The 26,362-nt window shown below is 42.6% G+C and overlaps 1 protein-coding gene across 10 annotated transcripts in view; it reads left to right on the forward strand.

Moving 5' to 3' along the window:
- The window catches only part of LOC121871233 (dihydropyrimidinase-like), a 146,129-nt gene that overhangs the window by 64,016 nt on the left and 55,751 nt on the right, over positions 1–26,362 (forward strand). The window contains exon 1 of one of the 10 annotated variants that reach the window (XM_042373439.1): positions 6,469–6,586. The exons of the other annotated variants lie outside the window; for them this stretch is intronic. Within the exon in view, the coding sequence (XP_042229373.1) occupies positions 6,533–6,586 (54 nt within the window). The 5' untranslated portion in view covers positions 6,469–6,532. Of the gene's footprint in view, positions 1–6,468; positions 6,587–26,362 lie in introns of those variants that run through there. 10 annotated transcript variants of the gene reach the window in all.

Below are 26,362 nucleotides of genomic sequence, written 5' to 3' on the forward strand. Positions count from 1 at the left end.
AAAAAAGTGATATATCTCGTTTTAACTGATTTTATGGCTTAGGAAGTTTGTAGAGCAGCGAGAAGCTAATTGTCCTCGCTCAAGAAAACAGAGGATTATATTGTCCAGTGTTATGGGTCAATGACTCATAACGTGACCTTGACGCCCAAAGGAGTTGACTGCCACGACAACACGAACATTCTGGTACACATGGGTCGTTGTGTAAGGCACAGGCGGCGACACAAGGGCTTCCAATATAGTTGTTGAGGAGAGATAAGTTAGTGTGGATGTCGGGTAGCCGGTGGTGGGTGGGTGGGTGTGTGTGTGGGGGGGTGGTGGTGTGTGGGTGTGGTGGTGGTGTGTGTGGGGGGAAGACGTCACCTTCGCTTACTGATGAGAGGAGTGTAGACGGAGGGTACAAATGAGGGTTTTGTTCCTCCTGGGAGACTCAGACTTGCCTCCTGAATCGTGATCAGTGATCACTGATCACTGTCTTCGTCATGCCTTACTCTCAGGTCGAGGGGGTGTGGTGGGTGAGTGAATACAGCGTTCGCCTCCTGGCCTAAGGTCTGAGGTTCGTGCCCAGGATACCCCTTGACTACTGAGCTGGTTATCTATTTTTACAGTTGGGGGAAGTGAAAGTGATCTAGTGCATGCCGGCCACACTGCCTTGTGTATCGGAGAGAGTCGAAGTGTAGCCACACTGGCCCTAACAGACCGTCGGGCGGGCTGCTTGACCCTTTGGACTGTTCACGTGATGAGGTTGGATGTACTCAGGAAACTCTTGGAGGAATTTATGGATGATATTAAATGGAGGTTGTGTGCACAGATAACACACGCCCCCAACTGGGATAATTACAGGTACTCACGCACGAGCGTGACAGTCTCTCATAGCGCTGCACACTCACGCGCACAGGTACACTCACAGGAACCTAAAGATAGTTTTATACACTTTTTGTGCATATGAATAGAATTGAATGCATGTGTATGCAAACACCTGTACTTACATGGGCATACACAGTACGCACTCTTTTGCCTTACACAAGGTCATCGAGTATGGATGTCCAGATTGTAATTATAACCATCTTTTAAAATTTGGGAAACTATCGTTGCTCCCATGAGCTCCCGTGGTGTACAACTTGATTTAATTTAGTTGAGCCGAGGTATACTGTAGTGCAGCCGTCGCCAGAGGTGTGTCCTGCAGCCGTGACCTTAAGTTTAGTGTTGTGCTCAGGTCTAGTGAGGCAGATAGCACAGTACTGGGTTATGGAAAGAAAATACTGGACGCAGATTGTAAATGGTTATATATTAAAATCTGGGTGTCTTTTTCGACTACCCTTTATTAATGTGAAGTTTCAGAGGAGTAGTTTTATAAGTATAAGAACTATCTGCAGACAAGTAAAATATTGCAGACCTTCAGACACACAACATATTTTATAAACATGGATCTCTGTATGTGTATTACTGGCTTTGTCGTGGTGGACTTTAAAACGTTGACCGAGTTTATTCCTCTATAGTTCCTGATGAAAAAGTTGAGTGGTAGACAGTGTCTATGAGCGTCAGGGATGAGAGGAGGGTGTAGCAGCGGGGGGGGGGTCACTCAGGAACTGTATTACGTTGTGTCGGCCGACGTAAATTGCGAGGCTGGGTTGCGGCTGTCTGCTGCTGATGGTGTGGGTGATCCTGCGACAGCCGCACCACATAACCAGGCGCTGCAGCCCTGGGAAGTGAGAGGGGGGGGTTGTGACGGCCTAGCGGTTTCATATAGCCAGTACGACTCAAGTAAGGATATACCAGTAGAATAATGTAAAGTGAATTTGACCGCAGCAGCTCTGGGTTATGAGACACGATGGACTCTTCCAGTGGCAGGGGGAGTCAACACCTTCTAGTCATGAATTGTTCCACGTGGGGATAAAATCATGTTGTTGATACTTAAGTTGTTTTTATGAAAGGTCTTAATGTGTCTACAATGTTAACTGTTTTACAATTCGATTATGAACCTAACTGGGCTTATATCAGTTCTTTAAAACATTCTGTTGTTTTTTTGAAGGTTGTATTGTCTTCATGGCACAGGGGTTGTTGGGCAGGTATCCTCACTGAAGGTTCCTTGGGAGACAACGGTGAATGCTGTTGAACCTGTTGTGGTGAGCAGACGGTCGGATAGACTTCATAATAAACAAGTGGTCATCGACTCCTGTTGTGGTTGAGATCGGGAAGCAGTTTGTGTTGTCTTGTGGTGACTGAGGTAACATGCAAGCACTGTAGTATGCACGTCGCTGTCTACTACACACTGTACTGTTTTAAATTCTCACCACCATCCCTTTCCGCAAGCCAAGTATCTCCTCCTACAGTAAGCTGGCTGGTCCTACACGGTACACAGTCTGCTCATATATAGTGCAGTATACCTCAGTATATCCAACGATGATAAGCAGTCTGATAATGTCATAGGCACAATGATTTATTCCCAGTCTTAAGTGACTTGGGATCTTTAAGATTTATTAAGTTCCGGTAAGCAGTTTGGTTCACCCAGGGGAATTGAGAAGTACTGTACATAAAGTTTCAAGTTAATAATTATATGGTAATGTTAGGCTTTGGTGTAAATAATAATAATGATAATAATAATAAAAAACGGTTTATTAATAGAGTTGCAGCCGGTGGTTGAAAATATACAGACTTACATTTGATTTAGACATAATAATATAATATGCATTGAATACATTTACAGGGCTGTACAGTACATAAATCAGGAGTTGTTTATTATTTTAACAATAGATTGGATGGTGCTGTTCTTATATCTATCGGTGCGGGCTCTTATGGGCTGAATTTTGTTGTAGTGGCGGACTGTGCGAGTTGGGTGGGGGGCTGCAGGAGGTGGCGAGGGTGGTGCAGTAGTCCACGGCCAAACCTTTCCAGTGCTTGGTGGTGGAGGTCACTGAGGGATGGCATTTCCAGGGTGGAGAGAGCGTTGGTGTAGCCGGAGTATTCTGCGTGTGTGTGTGTGTGTGTGTGTGTGTGTGCGTGTGCGTGTGTGCGTGTGTTTTGGTCACTGCCACACCAGGGACCATCAGTGGTTGAGATACAGTAATGCTGGTCAGCCGCCTCAAGTAATGGACGTACTTCAGCTTGGCCACACACAGTACAGTACTTGGCCACACACAGTACAGTACTTGGCCACACACAGTACAGTGCTCCCGCAACACTACCGGGTATTCCAACCCCTCACACCTATACACTCACACCACTCACCCGCTACACGTCAATACGTAAACCACACACCAGAAATTTCAATACACACAAATAATGGATTTGTAACAGAAATCAGGAACACACACAACGCACTAAGCCAGATGCATCAAATTCTACCATCGTCGTGTGACACCACCACCACTCACCACCACCACTGCCACTCACCAGATAAGCTCCACACGCAACCATAAAATGCTTTAATGCAACCATACAAATGTAGCAGCCAGCCAGTAAACACACCGCCATACACCACAGTCCACACCCTAGATAAACCTCATAGTAACTTTTTGCCTCATGTTGCCCCGAGAAGAAGCCTCCCTACCATAGACTTAATTTAATGATATATTTCGACAAGAGAAACCTTAAGTGGTGGGTGTTGTACACTTTGTACAGTTATTAGTTCATCTGGTGTACGACTAATAATTGCTGTAATCAAGACTGTGTGTGTGTGTGTGTGTGTGGCATTGTCTTAGAAACTTCAGCGTCGACTTGCATGGATCTTGATAGGTTGACGGAATAGTGCAAAGGCAATGTGGGTTCTGTTCAGGTACGATGGCAGTAATGGCCGCTACATTGGTCAATTTAGATCACTTGAATATTAGTCCCCTGCTTATTATACCTTATGAACCAACCTAACCTACCCCCCCCCTCCCACCAGGTAACGTTAGGATGTTTAATTAACAGGTGAGATAAGCTGGGGTTAGAGTTTTGATATTGTGAGATTGTGGTTTTAAGAAATTGTTGTTATGAGGTTGGGGTTGTGTGGCTTGTGGGATTGTGAGGAGATTATAAGGTTGTGGGTGGGGGGTTGAGGTGTTGGGCTAGACTACATTGAGGTGTCCCAAATAACATACATTGATAACAGAGTCTTGTGCTTGGGTTACACCTCCTCTTCCCCTATCTTGTCCTGCCCCCCTCCTCGTGTCCTCATTGATAATCTCGTCTGCGACACACACACACATACACAAACACACATACCTCTCGTGTTGATAAGAGGATTTGGTGGCAATTACAGCTTGTGTGTCACCTCAGCCCCCCCCATCTAGCTCGGTAAAATCTTCACTACACTAGTTAGGTTATTAATATTTACATCACTAATTGTGTTTGTGAGGTGAAGCGTGTCTCATGTTGATACACTTAAGTTCTTCTCATTACTGTTAGTATTTTATCTCAAATTTCTCTACAGTCTTATGCATATTGATGTCATTCTGAGTTAGGTATTCTAAAACGTGGCGTTAAAACAACGTAGATTGTGGCAACACTTGTTAATTGCATGGCGGCATGACGTTTATATCCTGGTAAGGTGCAACGTGAGGGCGAGTTCCATCTTTACGTGGGGGCTTGAGCTACCTGTAAGGGAAGCCATATTCCCGTACAATACCTTAGTAAAAACACACTTAACGGGGCCAAATTACCTAGAGCCGACCTACAGTTACTGGAATCTGACTCATGTCATCAGAACCAAGAAGTCGTAGACAACATCCAACCAAACAATATCACACTACAATGATTTCTCAACCAGATTGATAAAGGTGGAGGAAATTGGTGAATCGGTACATATTATCACCATTTAATTCCTGTCACAATAGTTTAGGTTGGGTTAGGTTAGGTTAGGTTGGGTTGGGTTGGGTTGGGTTGGGTTAGGTTGGGTTAGGTTGGGTTAGGTTAGGTTAGGTTAGGTTAGGTTAGGTTAGGTATTCCCTCTTACCTCCCTGAGCCTGACGGTGTTTGCGTGGCGTAGTAGTAGCTGATGGACAAGCAACAGTCTAGTGTGTTATGATGAAGTCTTCCCTCACTTGGTAATACTAAACCTTTTATTATAATGAAAGAACATAGTTATTTTTAGAAGTTCCGTTGCAGATTTATTCATTACTTTCTGTTATAATTTTTTTTATTCTAGTTCTTGTTTACATATAATTTTGTGTATTCCATTATATCTGCATTTCATCTGTTATATACCAACTTCCACACATCACAATACACATTTGATCAGTTAATCAGAGGAAACTAACTTATCGCGTCGTGTAGTATCCAGACAGAGTGGTGAAACATGTTATCGTGAAGGTATTTTTATTACAAGTTAAGAGAGGCGAAGACGAAGGTCGTTGTGAGTGTAGATAACACCAAACCTACTACGCACTTTGTCCAAGCTGTGATAACGCTGCGTCTGTTGATGTGGGAAAAATGTTAAGCTAACGAGTGGTGGAGGTATATCGCTATTATCTAAGACGATTGATTAATATAGCATTGTTATTGTTCGTCTTTGTGAGATAGTTCAGGGTATATTGGGAGCTCATTAGACCTATTCCTGGGGTAAATAATTTGTCAACCAAGTAATAAATCCTAATAAGTGAAACCATTTGTCTCATTTAGTTAACGTATTTAGGTAGGTAAAGCCGTTATACTAGAGTAGCTGATGTTTGTGCGGTAGTAGTACGTTTTGATGTGGTGTTAACGACAGCATGTGGAAAACATTGTAGTACTCGGCCTCATTATATGTATGTAGGTTTAGTTTACTCGGCCACCGCTGGAGTGTTATGATGGATACGCCGTGTTTGGGTTTAGCTTGACGGCAATGGTACATAACGCGTCCTGTTTATCCCCGGGTTATGATCGTCCGAATAAAGAGGGTTTTTTTTTATCATTTTGTAAGAATATCGTAGTTTTTGTAATATCACACGTAGTTGATTGTGTAGTTTGGAAATATCACTCGTTGGTTTTGTAGAAGGTATATTGTGGCTTGTTGATCGAGAATGTAACTTTACGGTTGTGTAGTCTATCCCTCAGTAGCTAGTCACAGTAATTGGTAGAATGATGTTGTTGATCATATTACAGTATAAGTTTAAATGAAAGAAAACTCTACAAGTTGACTTAATTTACCTATGGATGACTTTGGCCAAACTTTGTACTGGAAAAAATGTAGTTATTCTTAAACAGTTCCGTTAGACCCAACTATGACTTTTTTTCAACTCCAGTATTGGCTAACTTTACAGTACTTAAGTTTTTTGGGAAAACAGTTTTGAACTCTTGTGTACATTTTTTTTTACAGCAACTTTCTACGTCATTAGTTCATTACAGTACTGTATGTTTATGAGCGGCCAGCGCAAGTGTTGCCAGATGCTGACAACACATTGACGTTCTCGACTGTTATTCCTCTTATAAAGTTCCCCGTTGGCTGGGTTGGTGAGTGTGTCCCCTACTGTTACTGTCACCCCTCCCATATACCGTTTTCTCTCACACTGACCGGCAGGTGCGGGAGGTTGCCTGTTGCTTGGTGAGCACAGCCCTGACCTCCGCCTCGTCCTTCATGGAGGACTCCCAGGATGGCAGTGACCACCCCGGGCCCACCGAGTCCTTCAGGGTTTGTTAGCAGTTAAATTCATATCACATACTCCCCACTGGTTCACCTCTCAGTTCAAGAATCATCCAAACACCTCACCGGCTTATTCGTAAAGTTTGTTTTGCGTGAACATTAGGCACCTTAGCTCATGTCACCTGGTGATTAAACACCCTAACAATAACCTAACCTAACCCCCAGTTAGCGTTAGGATGATTAATCTTGTGGACGCAGCTGGTGTACCTATTCTTCACGTAATTCATTTATTTTGTGAGAATCCAGATTTTACCCACTTATATTGCTGCAGCGAGAAGCTTGTATACATTTGGCTTATTTTTGATATGTATACTTATAGAATACATGGCATGATGACAGTAATTTATCAAGCTTAGGAGGAACTATGCATGAAGAGGTTTATACATACAGGGTCACTGAAAATTAATGCCCAGATTTTAAATGATAATATATTAAAATCTGAGTACTCTTTTTCGGTGACCCTGTATGTATACTATGTATGGCCTAGTTTACAAATGCATTATATTATCCCTGCCATTCCACCGCCCCCCCCCCCTCTCCCCCCACCCTCCCCACTCACTAAAACCACTTAAATTTACTCACTGGCAACCCTCTTTAATACTTTTTTCTTTGCATTGTGGTAAATTTTGCAGTTAGTTTTTCAACCACAATCTGGATATTCCCCTATTTTAGAAACCTGATATAACCCCCCCCCCAGTTCCTTAAGAGTTGAGTGATGGGAGTAACGCGTGTTGATGTTCCATATAACAAGTAACAGTTTAATACGTAGTTACGGAACACAGGATGTAAGAGAGTTGTTAGAAATGGTAAATGTATTTCATTTGTTTATTTCTTCCTTGATTTATGGCCTTTTAACTCCGAGTCCATTTCTTAAAGACTTAGGACGAGAGAAAACGATAAAAAGTTAGAATGTGTTTGCTAATTAATTTAAGTTTTGTAATTATTATTTATAAGAATGGATTTTTTTGGGTACAAGTTTTATTCACTTTTAGAAGGACGGAAATTTGTTTTCTTATGTTTTATTGAGTTTATCCACAAATATAAGAACTGGATGAAATAAGGTTATATGGGTGAGGAGATTGACCGTTGCAACACACCCAACACTACGCTCGGTATGCACACTGGTTATAACTACACGAGTCTGTATATTAGAAGTATGCTACTGACTACTGATGTTATGAGCACCGTAGGTTATGCAGTGTACCTCTTAAGTTAAAAAAAAATTCACTATTCACCCCACGTTTTAAATAATAATGCCTGCAGTTATATACTTCACTTCGTCTGTATGTATGTATGTTCATCTGTTTTTGTAAATCAGTGGAAGCTTTGTAAGTTTTATTATCATGGTATGTGGATTAATTTTGACTTGTAAGTATTGATGAATGAACTAACTATAGCATTTGTCTTTGTCTTACATTTGTTTACACTTCAAGGGCGCCACTAGGTGAACTAAGTCAGGGCAGGAGAGTAAACACAGACTCAAATGCAATCCGCAATTTAGTGTCGGCGTTATTCTGGCGTCTCGCTGCTTGGAGAGACTAAATATTGTAAAGTACATCATTAAAGAAATTTTGGCCGGATACCGTGTTTCCTGTAGTTTGGTTAGCATCTGTAACTACGTGTGGTGTATCGGGGTGAAATTTCTTGTGGGGTGGTGTTGTGTACGTAGGGGTAGATGTGGTCGTTTATTCTCCAAAGATAGCCGCTAGGGACAGGTTGATTATGATGAGGCTCTGAAGTTTCTCGTTAGTATTTCAAAGTTGGTTTTTTTTCTGGGATTCTGGTTTAATTTGAGTATATATATTTGTTTTTTAATATTCTAAGATTGTTATTTGCGATGGTGGGTCAAGAAGTGTATTTAATGGTTATCTAATTTAAAAAGAACTTCCATTGAACGATGTTACGATGGCACTCGGCTCTACCAAACGTGATGTTAAAATAGACATGAACCTAGTTTAAATTCTGTACATGATCAGTACTTCGTCAATTCGGCGCCCGGGCTCATTAATTCTGCCTCACATACTGCCTTGTAATGAGTGATTGTCAGACCAAACCTTACAGCCCAGAATTATGCCGCATATAACAGCAAGAGCACTGCAGACCTCGTGGTACCACCACATTCCGGGTTGACACACCTCAGGTCGACCCAAGGGACTTGACCTCGCCCGCTAATGACGTGAGGCGGGTGACCTACAACCGCACCTAGCCAAGACACCTGGCCAGGACCACACCTGCACACGGCTATCTAGATCAAACCAGTTTAGTGTTAATTGTTAGAGGTCAAAAGCCGGCTGGGCCGACCCCATATAAAGGCCCTACAGTCCCGTCCACGGGCATTCGATTACGATTATCATTCTGATCCTGGTCATACTGATTCTCATTCTGGTTGCTGTCATCTCTCTCCCGTTCGGGTCGTCACTCGGTTCACTAAGCAGAGTCACGCACGTCCCCTCCCCAGGTCGGGAGGGAGACCTCCCGACCAGACCACAGCATCGCCAGCTAAGCAGACTCTCCCATAGGAGGCAGCCCAGCCAGCACTCACTGGGCCTACGTCAGGGTACACGTGAGTCTTGTCAGAACGTCCTAGGGTGAGTTACCTACTGTGGGAAGTGTATTCATTCCGGTGTGTCCGAGAGTCAGTGTCAAGTAACGTAAAGCATAATGTGTTAGTACCCCGATATAATAGTGATATTAATGTGTCCATGTCATTGAGTGAAGTAATAAATAGTTGTATCAAGAGGTGTTTAACAAGTTGTCCCTTTAAGAAGTGATATACGTGTATTGACATACGAGATAAGATAAGGTAGTGACGCTGTGCAAATAACATCCAGGCCACGCTACCAAGTTTCCTATCTTTACATTCCTACTCTCTATACTTCCTACTTATATATATCTTCCTCTTCTCTCATTGAGTTTTGTCCCATTCTCGGCTCTACCAAACGTGATGTTAAAATAGACATGAACCTAGTTTAAATTCTGTACATGATCAGTCCTTCGTCAATTCGGCGCCTGGGCTCATTAATTCTGCCTCACATACTGCCTTGATAATCGAAGCCCAGGTAATTGCAATTCTGGTGCTCCGTGCAAGAAGGGCCAGTGTCTAGGAAACGTATTATTTAACAAGAGATGGAAATAGATTTGAATTAAAGTGAAGCACAACTTGACATTTTCTGTGTAATTGTGGGCAAACCATTAGTGGATATTGCAAATTTCACGTATCCCTCACTCACACACACACACACGCACCTTAATGGTCATGTTGTGATGGGCTCGGGCCACAGTGATGTACTTCCACTGTACAACTACTATCAGTACGACATATTATACTTTAGCTACTTAACAGTGACAGGCGCCTCAAATGAGCTCTGCGATATGGTTGTCCCGAGTTAGTTGAAGGTGTTGAGTTGATTAGGTTATGTTGAGGTAAGTTAGGTTATCTGGTCCTGTAATACATACTACAGTAGAACAGAAATCGTGTTGAAAGAGCGTAGGGAACAGATTAGCGGACCCCTCGTAAATTTATTGACAAAATCATTAGACACCGGAGTTGTGCCAGACTTGTGGAAAAAGGCAAATGTAGTACCCATATTCAAAAAGGGAGACAGAGCATCAGCGTCAAATTACCGGCCGATCAGTTTGACGTCAGTAGTGGGGAAATTTCTTGAATCAATTATAGCAGATAGCACCCGATCGCATTTAGAGAAAAGCAAATTAATCTACGACTCTCAACATGGGTTTACAAAGGGAAAATCTTGTCTAATAAATCTGCTGACATTTTTTAGGAAAGTCTTCGAGGTAGTAGATGATGACGAAAATTACGATGTTATTTACTTAGACTTTAGCAAAGCATTTGACAGAGTACCGCATCAGAGGCTTCTAAGAAAAATTAAGGCTCATGGTATCGAGGGGAAAGTTTTAAACTGGATACAATCATGGCTCACCGATAGAATGCAGAGGGTCAGCGTAGATGGTGTTAAATCTGAGTGGGGCCGTGTAACCAGTGGGGTTCCCCAGGGGTCAGTACTAGGCCCACTCTTGTACATAATCTACATAAACGATCTAGATACTGGGATCAGCAGTGACATAAGCAAGTTTGCGGATGACACCAAAATAGGGCGGCAGATTAATTCAGGGCAGGATGCAAATGCATTACAGGAGGATCTAAATAAACTGCAGGGGTGGTCTGAAAAATGGCAAATTAAATTCAACACCAGCAAGTGCAGCGTATTTAATATTGGAAGAACAAATACTGTCATTGTATACAGCCTTAACAACATCAGCCTAGAGAAGTCGACTTGTGAAAGAGACCTGGGGGTACTTGTAAGCCCGGACCTACGGCCTAGAAAACTGCATTAATGTTCGAAATAAGGCAAACAGAGTATTGGGTTTTATCTCTAGAAGTGTAAGTAATAAGAGTACAGAGGTCTTATCGCAACTATATCTTGCGCTAGTCAGGCCGCATCTCGCTTATGCGGTTCAGTTCTGGTGCCCTTATTATAGAATGGATATCATTTCACTAGAGTCGGTGCAGCGAAGAATGACGAAAACGATTCCGGGACTTAGAAACCTTCCATATCAGGATAGGTTAAAGAAACTATACTTGCATTCCCTAGAAAGACGAAGAGTGCGGGGAGATATGATAAAAGTATTCAAGTGGGTGAAAGGAATCAATAAAGGAGATAAAGTTCTTATATTATCCGAGCAGGATAGGACTCGGAACAACGGATTTAAGTTGGATAAGTTTAGGTTTAGGAGGGAGATAGGAAGGAACTGGTTTACAAATAGGGTGGTGGACGAGTGGAACAAGCTTAGCAACTTTGTAGTAAGTGCTGGAACGCTGGAAAGTTTCAAAAGGAGGCTGGATATATTCATGGATGATAGAGAGTGGTAGTAACTCTCGACAGGAGCTGCCATGCACAGGTCAACCTGCCTATTGCAGACTCCTTATTTTCTTATGTTCTTATGTGTTGGTGTACTGACTGGACTTTGTGTTGCGGCTTACGTCTGCATGGGTGTGGGTGTAGAGGGTGTGGGTTGTAGAGGGCGTGGGTTATAGAGGACGTGGGTTATAGAGGGCGCGGGTTGTACCTTTCGAGTCTCACTGCCCCCCCCCCCCTTGGCACCGAGTGTTATGGCGGAGGTTGTGTTAAAGGCAATATGTGTCGTGTGAGTGTGGACACTGGCCCCAACACCGCCGCAGGTGACGACGTGCCCCTCCCCACACACACACCCCATTGTGTCGACGTGTGTTGGATGTTGAGGGGAGGGGGGGGGGGTCTCCCACTGCCGTTGCCATATACAAACAAACTTTACAACTAGTGGTATGTTCTGTGTACACGCCTCCCCCACCCTGCCATGTTATGAAAAAACGTAAAACTATTGAAGACAAATAAATTGATTCATTTGGTCGTTATTGTCTCTAAATTTCAGCTTCCTTCATGATACATCGGCCGGACATATAACCAACAAGACCCGTGATAAACAAACGGAGTAAGAACTGAGCTCCTCACTGGAGTTTCTCGCGGCATTTGGAGACAGGAGTGAGGGAGGGGCCGAGTGCAAAAAAAAGTGCCTGTGCATGGCAGCTCCTGTCGAGAGTTACTACCACTCTCTATCACCCATGAATCTATCTAGCCTCCTTTTGAAACTTTCAAGAGTTCCCGCACTTACTACAAGTTGCTAAGCTTGTTCCACTCGTCCACCACCCTATTTGTGAACCAGTTTCTTCCTATCTCCCTCCTAAACCTAAACTTATCCAACTTGAATCCGTTGCTCCGAGTCCTATCCTGCTCGGATATTATAAGAACTTTATCTATATCCCCTTTATTGATTCCTTTCACCCACTTAAATACTTCCATCATATCTCCCCGCACTCTTCGTCTTTCTAGGGAATGCAAGTTAAGTTTCTTTAACCTATCCTGATATGGAAGGTTTCTAAGTCTCGGAATCATTTTCGTCATTCTTCGCTGCACCGACTCTAGTGAATTTATATCCATTCTATAATAGGGGCACCAGAACTGAACCGCATAATCGAGGTGTGGCCTGACTAGCGCAAGATATAGTTGCAATAAGACCTCTGCACTCTTGTTACTTACACTTCTAGATATAAAACCCAATACTCTGTTTGCCTTATTTCGAACATTAACGCACTGTTTTCTAGGCCGTAGGTCCGGGCTTACAAGTACCCCTAGGTCTCTTTCACAAGTCGACTTCTCTAGGTTGATGTTGTTAAGGCTGTATACATTATAAGTATTTGTTCTTCCACATAAGCACGCTGCACTGTTTAAAAGAATTTAATTTGCCATTTTTCAGACCAAATTCCTGCAGTGTTGGAATTCTATTAGTTGATGGTGACTGTTTTTCTTCATTTTGTGTGTGTGTGTGGGGAGGGAGAATTTGCTGTTTTATTTGTTTACATCTTATGATGTTGTTAGTGAATATTTTTCGGCGGTGGGTTTTGCTGGGTGGAGAGGAACCCTACTTGTCATGAGCTCACACCACGGACACAACCAAGGCACTGTAGAGGTGCGTGAGGGAGAGGCTAAGGACCCCGCCATCCTGCGGAAGTCCTGCCGTAAGATGCGCGCCAATTCTGGAGGACGACAATTGGCCAGACATTACGCACCGGAATTGCTCTCCAATTTACTCTTGGGAACAAGTCGACGTCCGATCCAGAGCGTGACTTTGTTCTGTCCTTACACGAACATGTTGCCGTCAGCACCTAACTTCCTGTGTTGTGCGTTCGCGACACCCGAGGCTGGAGAAGTGGCTGGTGGAGGATCTAAACCTGCATGTGTGATCTTAGCATTTGTTTTCCTTTCCACTGGGCATAATATTTTGGCCACTCATCAAAGTGTTCTGTTCACTCTTACGGGCCGCACCATCTCAATATGTAATATTACACTAATAAGCATTTTGCTCTTATTAAACGCTACTTAATATGAGCAAAACGTTGACATTGGGTAGTGAGAGACGCAGACATTTTATTGTTTCAGGTGTGTGTGTGTGTACAGGTGCCGTGAGGTGGCCGCAACATTTCCCTCGTCTCATATATCATTTGATTGAAGTGAACTGGGGTTATGGCGGGACAATAACATTTACTGGGACATAAACCTTTTTCACGTCCACAAAAAATCATATTATTATTACCTGTTTTAAATTAACCCCGAAAATATATTATGATATTCTTCTCATTTAACGGTAATATTAACGTTTGTTTACATTAACCACCATAATAATGTAATATTTTTTACCCGTCACCGTCCACCGTGGGAACTGTGGTCTCAAGTCTCACCATTAAAGTATTTCTTGATGACATACACACATGAGGAGTGTTGACAAATTGGCCTCTTCTCCTTCTTCTTCCTTCTTTTCCTTTATAATCTGTTCGTACTTGTTTTTTGTCCTTCTTCCTGATTCTTCCTTCCTTTCCTTTATACTCCATTCGTACTTGTCATTAAAGATGTATATGTCCTTGTTTCCTCTTGTTTGACCTGACCTTTTCTTGCGTGTCCCAATTTTTTGTCTGGTATGTCCTGCATGTCTTAGTCTCGTTTGGTGTGTGTGTTTATCTTGCATGGAATGTCTAAATCTCGTTTGATGTTCTGTTGTTTAGATAATGTCTTCTTACCAGGTCCCTGTATGTCCTTCCTTCACGTCACCCTGTATGTCCTTCACGTCAACCTGTATGTCCTTCCTTCACGTCACCCTGTATGTCCTTCACGTCACCCTGTATGTCCTTCACGTCAACCTGTATGTCCTTCCTTCACGTCACCCTGTATGTCCTTCACGTCACCCTGTATGTCCCCACGTCAACCCAGCGTCCTTTCCTTCACGTCACCTCTGTATGTCCTTCCTTCCACGTCACTCTCCTGTATGTCCTTCACGTCAACCTGTATGTCCTTCCTTAACGTCACCCTGTATGTCCTTCTACGTCAACCTGTATGTCCTCTTCAGTCACCCTGTATGTCCTTCCTTCACGTCACCCTGTATGTCCTTCACGTCAACCTGTATGTCCTTCCCTAATGCCGCCCTGTATGTCCTTCACGTCAACCTTGTATGTCCTTCCTTCACGTCACCCTGTATGTCCTTCACGTCACCCTGTATGTCCTTCCTTCACGTCACCCTGTATGTCCTTCACGTCACCCTGTATGTCCTTCTTCTTTCACGTCACCCTGTATGTCCTTCACGTCACCCTGTATGTCCTTCCTTCACGTCACCCTGTATGTCCTTCCTTAACGTCACCCTGTATGTCCTTCACGTCACCCTGTATGTCCTTCCTTCACGTCACGCTAGTCCTCCCGAGACTAATCCTCCCATCCTCACTACCGCATCAAGACCCCCCCCTCACGTAGGACTCGGGGTCAATAAGCACTGTGTCTAAATAGGTTTCCTTGGGGAAGAGGACCTCTCATTTAATCTTCCTTTCTGCCGCCGTGAGAACCATCTTGCACCACACTTCCGCTGCTGGGGGAGTGAGGGTGCCTGGGGGTCTTCCTACCAAGGTCAAGATGGTTGCTGGGGTTTGATGGGGGGTATCCGGTGGCGGAGACGGGTCTGCTGAGTGAGGTTATGATGGTTGATGGGGTGGTGGGTGTGACTTGAAGGGGGGGAGGGGAGGTGAAGGGAAAGGGAAAGTAAATTATCACTTATCAATCACATTATAGTCGTGCAGGTGTCTTGTTGACGGTAGTTGTTCGGGTTACCTGTAGATTGGCCTCCCTAGTTTATTTCACCTGAAAATTAACCACCTTAACTCTACCTGAGGCGGGTAGGTTAGGTTACGTTGTTAGATTTAGATTAGGTTAACGTTAAGGTGGTTTAAGGTGAATGGTTAGGTTAGGTAAGTCACAAGGTGTGGTATGTGTCTTAGAGTGTAGTGCTCTCTCTCTCTCTCTCGCTCTCTCTCTCTCTCACGTTTCTCATTTATTTATATTTCCTTTACGATTTTCTCATGTGTTCCTCGGTGTTCTTCATCTCCTTGTATTGCTCTTATCGTTATTCGACTTATTCCCCTTTATCTGTTATTTCTCTTGACATGGTCTGTTTTTTCCCTTAGGTTATTTCCCCCTTGCTGTTATCTCTCTCCCCTCACTTGTCCTCTTTTTTCCCCTTGTCTTTTGTCCCCGTCACTCCCCTCACCCGCGTCCCTCTGCCAGTCTTTTTTTTCTTCTCAACTTTTCCTTTTGTCTCCTCATTATTTTTTTTATTTTCTCTTCACCTTTTCTGTTTCAATTCTCCGTCTTTTTCTGTCTATCCTTCGCAATTTACTCTCTCTCTCTCTCCTTTCTGTCTTCTCCGTCTTTCCAAGGTCGCCTTTTTTCGCCTCCATCTGTTGCTTTCTAGGTCACAACTAAAGGGTTATTTTACCATATCATTGTGTATACCTTCAAGGCCTTAACTTATCTCTGTGTTACGCCCCCTCCCTCCATCGTTGACCACGCCCATGTATCCACGCTGCTGAGTCATTCCCTTCCCCACCCCTGGCTACGCCAGACTGAGTGTGGCTGCCTCCGTCGCTCACCCTCTGAGAGTATATGGGGGCTTCACCTATGGTCCTCCTCTTCGGGGAGACTCGTGGTGCTCATACCCCTTACTGTGTGTACACCAAGCCTTTACTGCCTACCTTACTGCACGCATATAACTCTCTCTCTCTCTCTCTCTCTCTCTCCTCTCCCCTTCTGTCTTTTTTCTCTTCGACTTCCTTCCCTAACACTATCTCTGCCTCTTCTCTTTATCCCTACCTTTTCCTATCTCCCCATACCCTCCCCTCACCCCTGCACCTTCCCCCTCACACTATCCCCTTCCCACCCTCCCTCCTCCTCACTATCCCTCCCTCCCCCTCTCTTTCCCTTCCTCGTAAAACGTCTCCTGCATCGTCTTCATCCGCCATCACCATGCTTTAATCCCCCACCCCCCTCCCACCCACCCCCCTCGGCCACGCCTACCCTGGCTAGACAGACGCCACGCCCCCCACGAGCCAGACAGGCCACGCCCACACGCTGCTATTGATTGGAAGTCCCGTATGTACTGAGGGAGAGGAGGGAGGATGGAGGAAGAAGAGAGAGAGAGAGAGAGGAGGAAGGAGATTAGAGGGAGAGAAAAGGGGAATGGAGGAGGGATAGAAAAATGGAGAGACAGTGAGAGTGTAGAGGAAGAAACCAACTTCTTAAATTGACTTGGTACTTGAGGTGAATAATTTGATGTTCCTTCTTTCGGTGATAACTTTATGTTCCCCATCTGAATGACATTATTATTATTATTGTTATTATTATTATCATCATTATTATTATTATTATTATTATTATTATTATTGTTATTGTTATTATTATTATTATTATTATTGTTATTATTGTTATTATTATTATTGTTTATTATTATTGTTATTATTATTATTATTGTTATTATTATTATCATATTATTATTATTATTATTATTATTAATACATATATTATTATTATTATTATTATTATTATTGTTATTATTATTATTATTATTGTTATTATTATTATTATTATTGTTTATTATTATTGTTATTATTATTATTATTGTTATTATTATTATTATTGTTATTATTATCATATCCCGTCTCCTATAGCTGGGGGGGGGGGTGTTGTGGGTGACGGTAGCGGGAAGAAGACCCAATTTGAGTTGATTAATAGATAACCGGATAGATAGATATTTATTCAGGAAAATCGTCATATAAGTTCACATTAATAAAGCATTTATGTAAACAGTGTAGGTATACAAACAATTTACATACACGGTGCGAGTATACAAACAATTTACATACACAGTACGGGTATACAAACAATGGTAAACAATAAAGCGTCATGTATATCTTATATTGTTTGTTAACTTGCTACATTATCTTTGTTTGTTTTCTCTCTGTTTTAATTCTATCTGTTATTGACTATTATTCATTGATATCGCTTCCGGTTTCTTTATCGTTTATGTGATGGGGAACTATTTTATATCGGGCGTTTTATTTTTTTGGACACGAGTTATTTAGTGTAATAACGTCACTCTGAATTGTTTTGTTTTTGTGAAGGGGAGGTGTTGTATAGTGTGTTGCTGCCACCAGTGTTGTGTTGGAAGGGTGTTGCTGCCACCAGTGCTGTGTTGGGAGGATGTTGCTGCCTCCAGTGCTGTGTTGGGAGAATGTTGCTGCCTCCAGTGCTGTGTTGGGAGAATGTTGCTGCCTCCAGTGATGTGTTGGGAGGATGTTGCTGCCTCCAGTGGTGTGTTGGGAGAATGTTGCTGCCTCCAGTGATGTGTTGGGAGGATGTTGCTGCCTCCAGTGATGTGTTGGAAGGATGTTGCTGCCTCGTGATGTGTTGGGAGAATGTTGCTGCCACCAGTGTGTTGTGTTGGGAGAATGTTACTGCCACCAGTGTTGTGTTGGGTGATGTTGCTGCCTCCAGTGTTGTGTTGGGAGAATGTTGCTGCCTCCAGTGTTGTGTTGAGAATAACTGCCACCAGTGTTGTGTTGGGTGGATGTTGCTGCCTCCTGTGTTGTTGGGAGAATGTTACTGCCACCAGTGTTGTGTGTTGGGATGTTGCTGCCTCCAGTGTTGTGTTGGGAGAATGTTGCTGCCACCAGTGTTGTGTTGGGTGGATGTTGCTGCCCAGTGTTGTGTTGGGAGGATGTTGTTGCCACCAGTGTTGTGTTGGGTGGATGTTGCTGCCTCCAGTGTTGTGTTGGGAGAATGTTGCTGCCACCAGTGTTGTGTTGGGAGAATGTTGCTGCCACCAGTGTTGTGTTGGGAGAATGTTGCTGCCACCAGTGTTGTGTTGGGAGAATGTTACTGCCACCAGTGTTGTGTTGGGTGGATGTTGCTGCCTCCAGTGTTGTGTTGGGAGAATGTTGCTGCCACCAGTGTTGTGTTGGGAGGATGTTGTTGTCAGTAATGTTGGCTGTGTTTACATAATTTTGCTGGCACTATTAGATGTTAAGGCGATGTATTTAATGTCTTTTCCCCGGCCACTGATGTTAGTTATGTTTGTGTACAGTCTCACAAGCTTCAGTATGGTGTGTGATTACAAAGGTGGTATTTACAGGTTGTTCCCGATACTCATGTTAAGGTATTTACAGTACCTTATATCGTTTACATAATGTTGTTTACAATATCGTTCAGTGTCGTGAGGTTCAGTGGTATTACGTCCAAACATCTCATCTTAGCTGGTTGTTTAGTGTTACCCATTAATGTTGTACGTTCAAGAATGTGTAATGATGTTCAGGTATTTCAGTTTCACCTGTTGATGTAGGCTTTAAAAAATATGAATCACCTGAAGATAAAATTCCCCCCCTCCCCCCAGCTTAACCTAACTCAACCCACCTAGGTAGTGTTAGGATGCTGTTAATCTTCAGGTAAAATAATCTCAGGTGTATGATCTTCAGGTAAATCAAATTCATTATTGTCGAGATAAATTTTTTGTTACCTGTTAATGTTGTAACTTGTAGAAATATTAAGTGTTTTTCTTTTGTTGTTTTGCAGGTAAGTGGAGGTGTGGCGGCGTGTGTGCGGGGCAGGTGCGGTAGGTAACACACCTCACCTTTAACTCGGCTACTGTGGCTGGCAGTACCTCTCTTCACCTCTCTCCTCACCTCGCCTCCTTTATCCTCTTCTCGCATCACCTCACCACCTCCTTCCTTCTCTCCCTTCTTCCTCACCTCTCCTGTCCTCCTTTCCTCCTCATCTTCTCTCATCTCTCCTCCCTTCTTTTTCTCTTCATCTTCTCTCCTCCTTTCCTCACCTCCTCCCCTCCTCTTTTGTGCAGACAGGGTGGCGTCTCTATTGAGTGTGAGTGTTTTAGGGGATTATTGTGTGTGTGTGTGTGTGTGTGTTCTCTTGTCTCTCTTTCTCATAAATTCTCTTTTTTTTATCCTCGTCGTTTTCTCTTTTCTCCATTTTTAATATATTTTCTCTCCCCATCTATATTTTCCTCCTCCTCTTCCTCCTCCCTGTCTCTTCTCCTCTTTCCCCATCACCACTCCCTCCCTCCTAGCTTCAAGTTGACACACGTGATGGCCTGATTGAGACAACCACCAGTTAGTTTAATGGTTGTTTGGACTTAAAATACCAAGACAAACACAGAGGTCGAAAACACGGTAAGATATCATTGGACTTATTATTGGACTTTTCCTGTATATGAATTACCGCTACTTTTGGTCTGGCTTTTGTAATAGCCATTTTGGACTTTCTTCTTGGACTTGGATGTTAGATAGAGATTTCAGGTACAATGAACTTGTTTTCTGTGGTTCATTTAGGACTTAATTGGACTTGATGTTATTATATTAAAAGTCGGTGTTTCTGAGCCCATTTTGGCCTTTTTGTCTAACAAATCTGCTGACGTTTTTTTTTAGGAAAGTCTTCGAGGTAGCAGATAATGACGAAAATTACGATGTTATTTACTTAGACTTTAGCAAAGCGTTTAGAGTACCGCATCAGAGGCTTCTGAGAAAAATTAAGGCTCGTGGTATCGAGGGGAAAGTTTTAAATTGGATAAAATCATGGCTCACCAATAGAACACAGAGGATCAGCGTAGATGGTGTTAAATCTGAGTGGGACTGTGTAACTAGTGGGGTTCCCCAGGGGTCAGTACTGGGCCCACTCTTGTTCATTGATTGAAACATTTTATTTAGCCATACAAAATACAGATACAGAGTGGATTATAATTACAATATTAACATGGCTGAGCCAGTTGAGAACCTGAGCTCTCTTTGAGGCACCTGATATATACTATACATCTATCATAATCTACATAAACGATCTAGATACTGGGATCAGCAGTGACATAGCAAGTTTGCGGTTGACGCCAAAATAGGGCGGCAGATTAATTCAGGGCAGGATGCAAATGCACTACAGGAGGATTTAAATAAACTGAAGGAGTGGTCAGAAAAATGGCAAATGAAATTCAACACCAGCAAGTGCAGCGTACTTGATATTTGAAGAATAAATACTGGCAATGTATACAGCCTTAACAACATCAACCTAGAGAAGTCGACTTGTGAAAGAGACTTATGGGTACTTGTAAGCCAGGACCTACGGCCTAGAAAACAGTGCGTTAGTGTTCGAAATAAGGCAAACAGAGTATTAGGCTTTTATATCTAGAAGTGTAAGTAATAAGAGTGCGGAGGTCATATTGCAACTATATCTTGCGCTAGTCAGGCCGCTCCTCGATTATGCTGTTCAGTTCTGGTGCCCTTATTATAGAATGGATATCAATTCACTGGAGTCGGTGCAGCGAAGAATGACGAAAATGATTCCGGGACTTAAAAACCTTCTATATCAAAATAGATTACAGAAACTAAACTTGCATTCCCTGGCAAGACGAAGAGTGCGGGGAGATATGATAGAAGTATTTAAGTGGGTGAAAGGAATCAATAAAGGAGATATAGATAAAGTTCTTATAATATCCGAGCAGGATAGGACTCGTAGCAACGGATTTAAGTTGGATAAGCTTAAGTTTAGGAGGGAGATAGGAAGGAACTGGTTCACAAATAAGGTGGTAGACAAGTGGAACAAGCTTAGCAACTTTGTAGTAAGTGCTGGAATGCTGGAAAGTCTTAAAGGGGGGCTAGATAGATTCATGCATGATAGAGAGTGGTTATTTCCCCTTTGTTTAGCCCTGACTTCCATTTATACACCTGTATCATATCGCCCCTCACTCTACGTCTCTCGGGATAGTGCAAATTATGATTCTTTAACCTGTCTCTGTACTCAAGGTTCCTAATGCCAGGGATTAGTCTTGTCATTGTCCTCTGAATTCTTTCTAGGGATTATATATCCATTCTGTAATACGGTGACCAGAATTGAACTGCGTAATCCAAGTGAGGTCTCACAAGCGCATGATATAGTTTCAGGATGACCTCTCTAGTTTTGTAACTAACACTCCTTTGTATGAACCCAATTACTTTATTAGCCTTGTTTCGAGCTAATACACATTGTTTACTTGGCTTAAGATTCCTACTTATCATTACTCCTAAATCTTTCTCACATTCGAATTTCTCTATAACATCGTTGTTCATCTGATATCTGGTTTCTCTGTTTACATCTCCTAGACTAAGTACTTTACATTTGTCCACACTGAATTTCATCTGCCATTTTTCAGACCATTCGAAAATTTTTTTTAGATCTTCCTGTAGTTTTGCGGAGTCCTCGTCAGATTTAATTACAGGCCCTATTTTAGTGTCATCAGCAAGTTTACTTATGTTGCTGTCTACACCGATATCTATGTCGTTTAGGTATATAATAAATAATAATGGTCCAAGTACTGAGCCTTGGGGTACTCTACTTGTGACGTTAATGCTCACTCGCTGATTTCTGTCTCGTAACCACGCACTAATCCATTTTAGAATATCTCCTTTATTGCCATGAGCCTCCACTTTTCTTATTAGTCTTTCGTGGGGGACTCTGTCGAAGGCTTTACTAAAGTCAAGATATACCACATCATAGTCGTGCCCCTCGTCCACTGATTCGAAAACAGCTGAAAAGAATGTTAATAGATTAGTTAAACACGAACGCCCGCTTGTGAAGCCATGATGGGAATCATTGATTAACTTGTGCTTCTCCGGGTGATTTCAAATAGAGTTTGAAATTATTGCTTCCAGTAATTTGCCTGCAATTGATGTTAAGCTGATTGGACGGAAGTTAAGGGATAGTAATCTGGATTAGACTTTAACCTTGACAAGATACATTATCCTAACGCCATCTATGGGAGGAAAGACAATGCGTAAATATTTTCCAAACTCCAAATCGAAATTTGTAACCTAACCTAACCTAACCTAACCGAGAACTTTACGTCTTGCTTCACGTAGACCATTACCCCGAAGATAAATTAGATCACATTAAGATTACCGCCCCCGCCCTCCTCTTTCTGGTTTATTTCACCTGATTAATTAAACATCCAAAGGCTACCTGGAGGATTAAGTTAGGATAGGATAACGTGTTTAATCATCAGGTGGAATGAGCTATGGGTTAGGGTAGGTTGGGTTGGGTTGGGTTGGGTTAGGGTAGGTTAGGTTAGGTGTTTAATCTTCAGGGCAAATAACATATGATGATCCCTTCAAAAATTGTGGCCACTGCTGAATATTTTTTTTGGTTTTGAGACGATACTAGTAGCTGTCTGTACAACCATCAGCTGCGTGTGTTTGTCCTTACGTGTAGGATATTACCATCGTTAATGACCGGATGTTAATATAATTGTCTTTATTTATTCCTTCTAATCGTTAATATAATTGTACTTGTTTTATTTTCCTTCTGAATAATGATAAAAGTTGAAAAAAAAAATCGTCTGAACGTATTGTACTATTTCGTCTTCTTGTGACTGTTGAACTTGCTCACAGTATCGGTCATCCACTCTTGTAAACCGCAGGACTACTAAAGTGCTTGAAGCTCCGTGTTTGTTTGTGTACGAGGGGATTTGAGGCTCCGGAGCGTTTACATCCGGTCATCAGCCTCCATTAGCCGCCTCTCTCAATGCTCCTGATGTCTGTTGCGAAGACGAGATCTTTTTATTTCTACAAAAATCTTAAAAGTTGTAAAATATCGTAGAATATTAACCATAAATTGAGCGTGCAAGTCATTTCTATATTAATATACCTTGTAGTTTTAATTATTATTTTTGTCAATATTATGTTACTGTTTTAATAAGATTTAATATGCCTGGTGATGCATTGGTCACAGTTTGCCTCCAGTGACTCCTTGAGGAAGATGGGACACTGACTGCCCTAAGCATAGTATAAAATGTGTTGTCGAACAGTGGCGCCATCTTTTGAATTTCCAGCAAAGTTTGATTACCTCTACAGACGCCAGATATTTCCAGATGCGTATTGTTGTTAATTAGACTTTTATTACTTTTCTCTCCCTCCTCTCCAACCGCTGCATTTCCCTCCCTCCCACAAACTTTTAATTTCCCACATCCTTCTCTTCTCTTCGTGGTCGGCCATTCTTGCAGCACCTTGAGTCCCGAGACGACCTCTTATTTTTCTTCGTGGAAACCTGGACCATAACCAGACAACAGAGGAAGTGGCGTCCTGTACTATGATTACGCCCACTTACTGTTTATCGTCTGCCACTTGTTCTTCCTCGCCTGCATGGTGTGTGTGTGTGTGTGTGTGTTCTTTGTATTCACCAGTTTGTTCTTCCTCGCCTGGTGTGTTATGGATAGTTTATTACTTGTTTCTTCTGGTTTAATGCCTGTTCCTGTTTTCCGTATATCGTCAAATTATTCTTCCCCTTTGTCATTTATTTCCTCCTGCCGCTCGCTAGTATTGTTTAACCTTTTTTGTTTTTACTGCTAGAATCATTTTACATTCTAACACTATACTGGACATTGTTACCATTTCATTGTAGCCTTACACTTTACAGCCTCTGTCCTCCCTACGTATACGAGGCTCTCTATGCCTTGGTCTCTGTTATCTAGGCCTCCGTAACTGTTAGCTTCTCTTATAGTCTATAGCCGCGTGTCTGTCTAGCCTACATGTCTTCCGTTAGTGGTAGTCATGTCCTTGGATTTTCATTATCTCGGCTTACTAGTCATTGTTGTCCAGCCTTCATTAACCTAGAGTAGACAAGATATTTTTTTTTCGCCTCTTCCCATTGCATATTTAGTGTTCCTCGGCCAGCCATGAGTGTTATTGCCTGTCCATGTTTGTAATCTAGGAAAGACTATATACAAAAGATAGCAAAGTGGCTGCCCTAAGCACAACACAGTTTGACCACAGAGGCCAGATATTACCAGATACATATTGTTTCTTTTACCTCAAAGAGCCAATGTCCAGGCGTCTATTTAGAGTAATAATACAACTCTGTACTGTAGGTGTGTTGAATCTCCCAAACATGGTATAAACGCTGTCGGACAAAACCTTGGCAGGGCTATCTAGCGGTTGTCCAACAAAACTTCACCGTTTGTGGGTTGAATCAATCACACGTCAATGGAGTCTCTTTCCTCTCTTCCATATATAATCTTTGGTAACCTAGTAAGCCTAACCGGTTTTTTTTTGTCTAGAATCATCATCATCATTGTCTGATTCCCTCGCCAAGCCGTTTGTCTTCATTGTCATGTTATTCCATGCGTGAGATTTGTTTTCAAGTAAAGAATTTCTTCTTGTAATTTCTTTTATCTGTTATAACGCGCACCGTGTTCCTCCTGGGTGACCATGGTGAGGGTGGCCGGAACTACACCATCAGTGCTGGTGGTCAGTAAAGTGACCGATCATCATAGTTTGGGTGTAGTGGACGAGGCTTTGTGAGCGTTAATAGCTGATGTGGGTGGTTGAGGTGCCGTTGTGATGGCCTTATTTCATGATGGCTGGTCCTGTGCGCGTCCTCTGTTTTATAATACGATTCGTGGAGATTGTCTTGTGTCTTTATAACATATTTCCTTCTCGATGAAACGCCACCGTGAGAGTATCTTGAGAACTACGATAATTTCCTCTTTTTTTCAGAGTGTTTGAGGAGGGGGGGGGGGTTAGTTGTGACGTAAATCACATATTATATTTGTTTAGAGTTAATACATAAACCCTAACACGCTGGTTCAATTCCTTTACTCTTTTTCATCGAGTTCAATTCTCTGTTGAATCGGAAAGTGAAATTCAGAAAGGAAAATTCATGATTTAACTGGGTGAAATGGCGTCTGATGTGACATGGTTAATAACGTCTTGCTGACAAGGACTGTAGTATGATAACACACTTCTGTTGGAAATACAGTATAATTTTACTATTTTTTATACTTCACTCAACCCTCACTAACACTGCCTGTCCACGTTCTCGTCTTGTGAGGGTAGCGTGTTGCGGTGTACAGATTATAGACTGGAGGGGGGAGGGTTGAATCGTAGTGCGTTGGATGTGTTGTGTGTCCAGCCCCGTCACGCCCTTCATCATCTTGTGGTTTGTGGGACTTATCCTCACACTTTGTTGGAGGGGGGGGGGGCGTAGGGGTCTTTACTCCCTCTTGTTTTATTAATACAATATTTTGTTTTTCTTATTACGAGATACTTGTCTACTGCCTGTCTTGATGTCCTTGGCATCATTTCTGGTGGATATTGATTTTTGTCCTGGTCTTACTGAGTGCCTTGACCTAGTCTGAAGTGTGTTTTACGAGTGAGTCTGTTGGTCTTAGTGCGTCACCGTGTGGTTGTGCGTCGCCGCTGTATCTTGCTTGTGTTGTAAGGTGACGAGTTGTTTCCTGGGAGACGCAAGAGGTTTGTGGTGGCGGTGGTCACAACGGGCCGTAAAGAAGGGGTGGGAGTGGGCATGAACCCTCAATATTTACCCCATACACACCACCTGTTGCTGCTTATATACGATGAAGACACATTTGGCGACTTGGTGTGGAACTGTGATCGGGGTTTTGCGTTTGCGAATTAATTTAACTGATGATGAATCTGTTGCATCATTAGACTTTGCTTTATAATCCTGCGAACATGCTGCTGGTCACCATGTTAAGATATTTTGGTATTAATCTTCTTGGTGTTGGTGTGAACAGGAAGCAGCTCGTGAGGGTGGTAGTGAGGAGGGTTAACACAGGGGAGAAAAATACTGAGGTTGGTGAGGTGTAGTAAAGCGTCTAGTATCCTTCTCTTACCTTAATTATGGCGCAGTTAGATCCTTAATCACTCTTGACCCACTCGTTGAGATATATTACACAGTAGTTTAGGATTCTGTCAGGTATCCCATGGTCGTCTGAGTGTGTGAAAGTGTTGGTCAATTCTTCTCCGGGAGTCGAAAATTAATGAAGTTTTTTTCTTCTAAGATGGTG

Source organism: Homarus americanus, unplaced genomic scaffold (assembly GCF_018991925.1).
Source record: "Homarus americanus isolate GMGI-L3 unplaced genomic scaffold, GMGI_Hamer_2.0 scaffold40565, whole genome shotgun sequence".
Lineage (NCBI taxonomy): Eukaryota > Metazoa > Arthropoda > Malacostraca > Decapoda > Nephropidae > Homarus > Homarus americanus.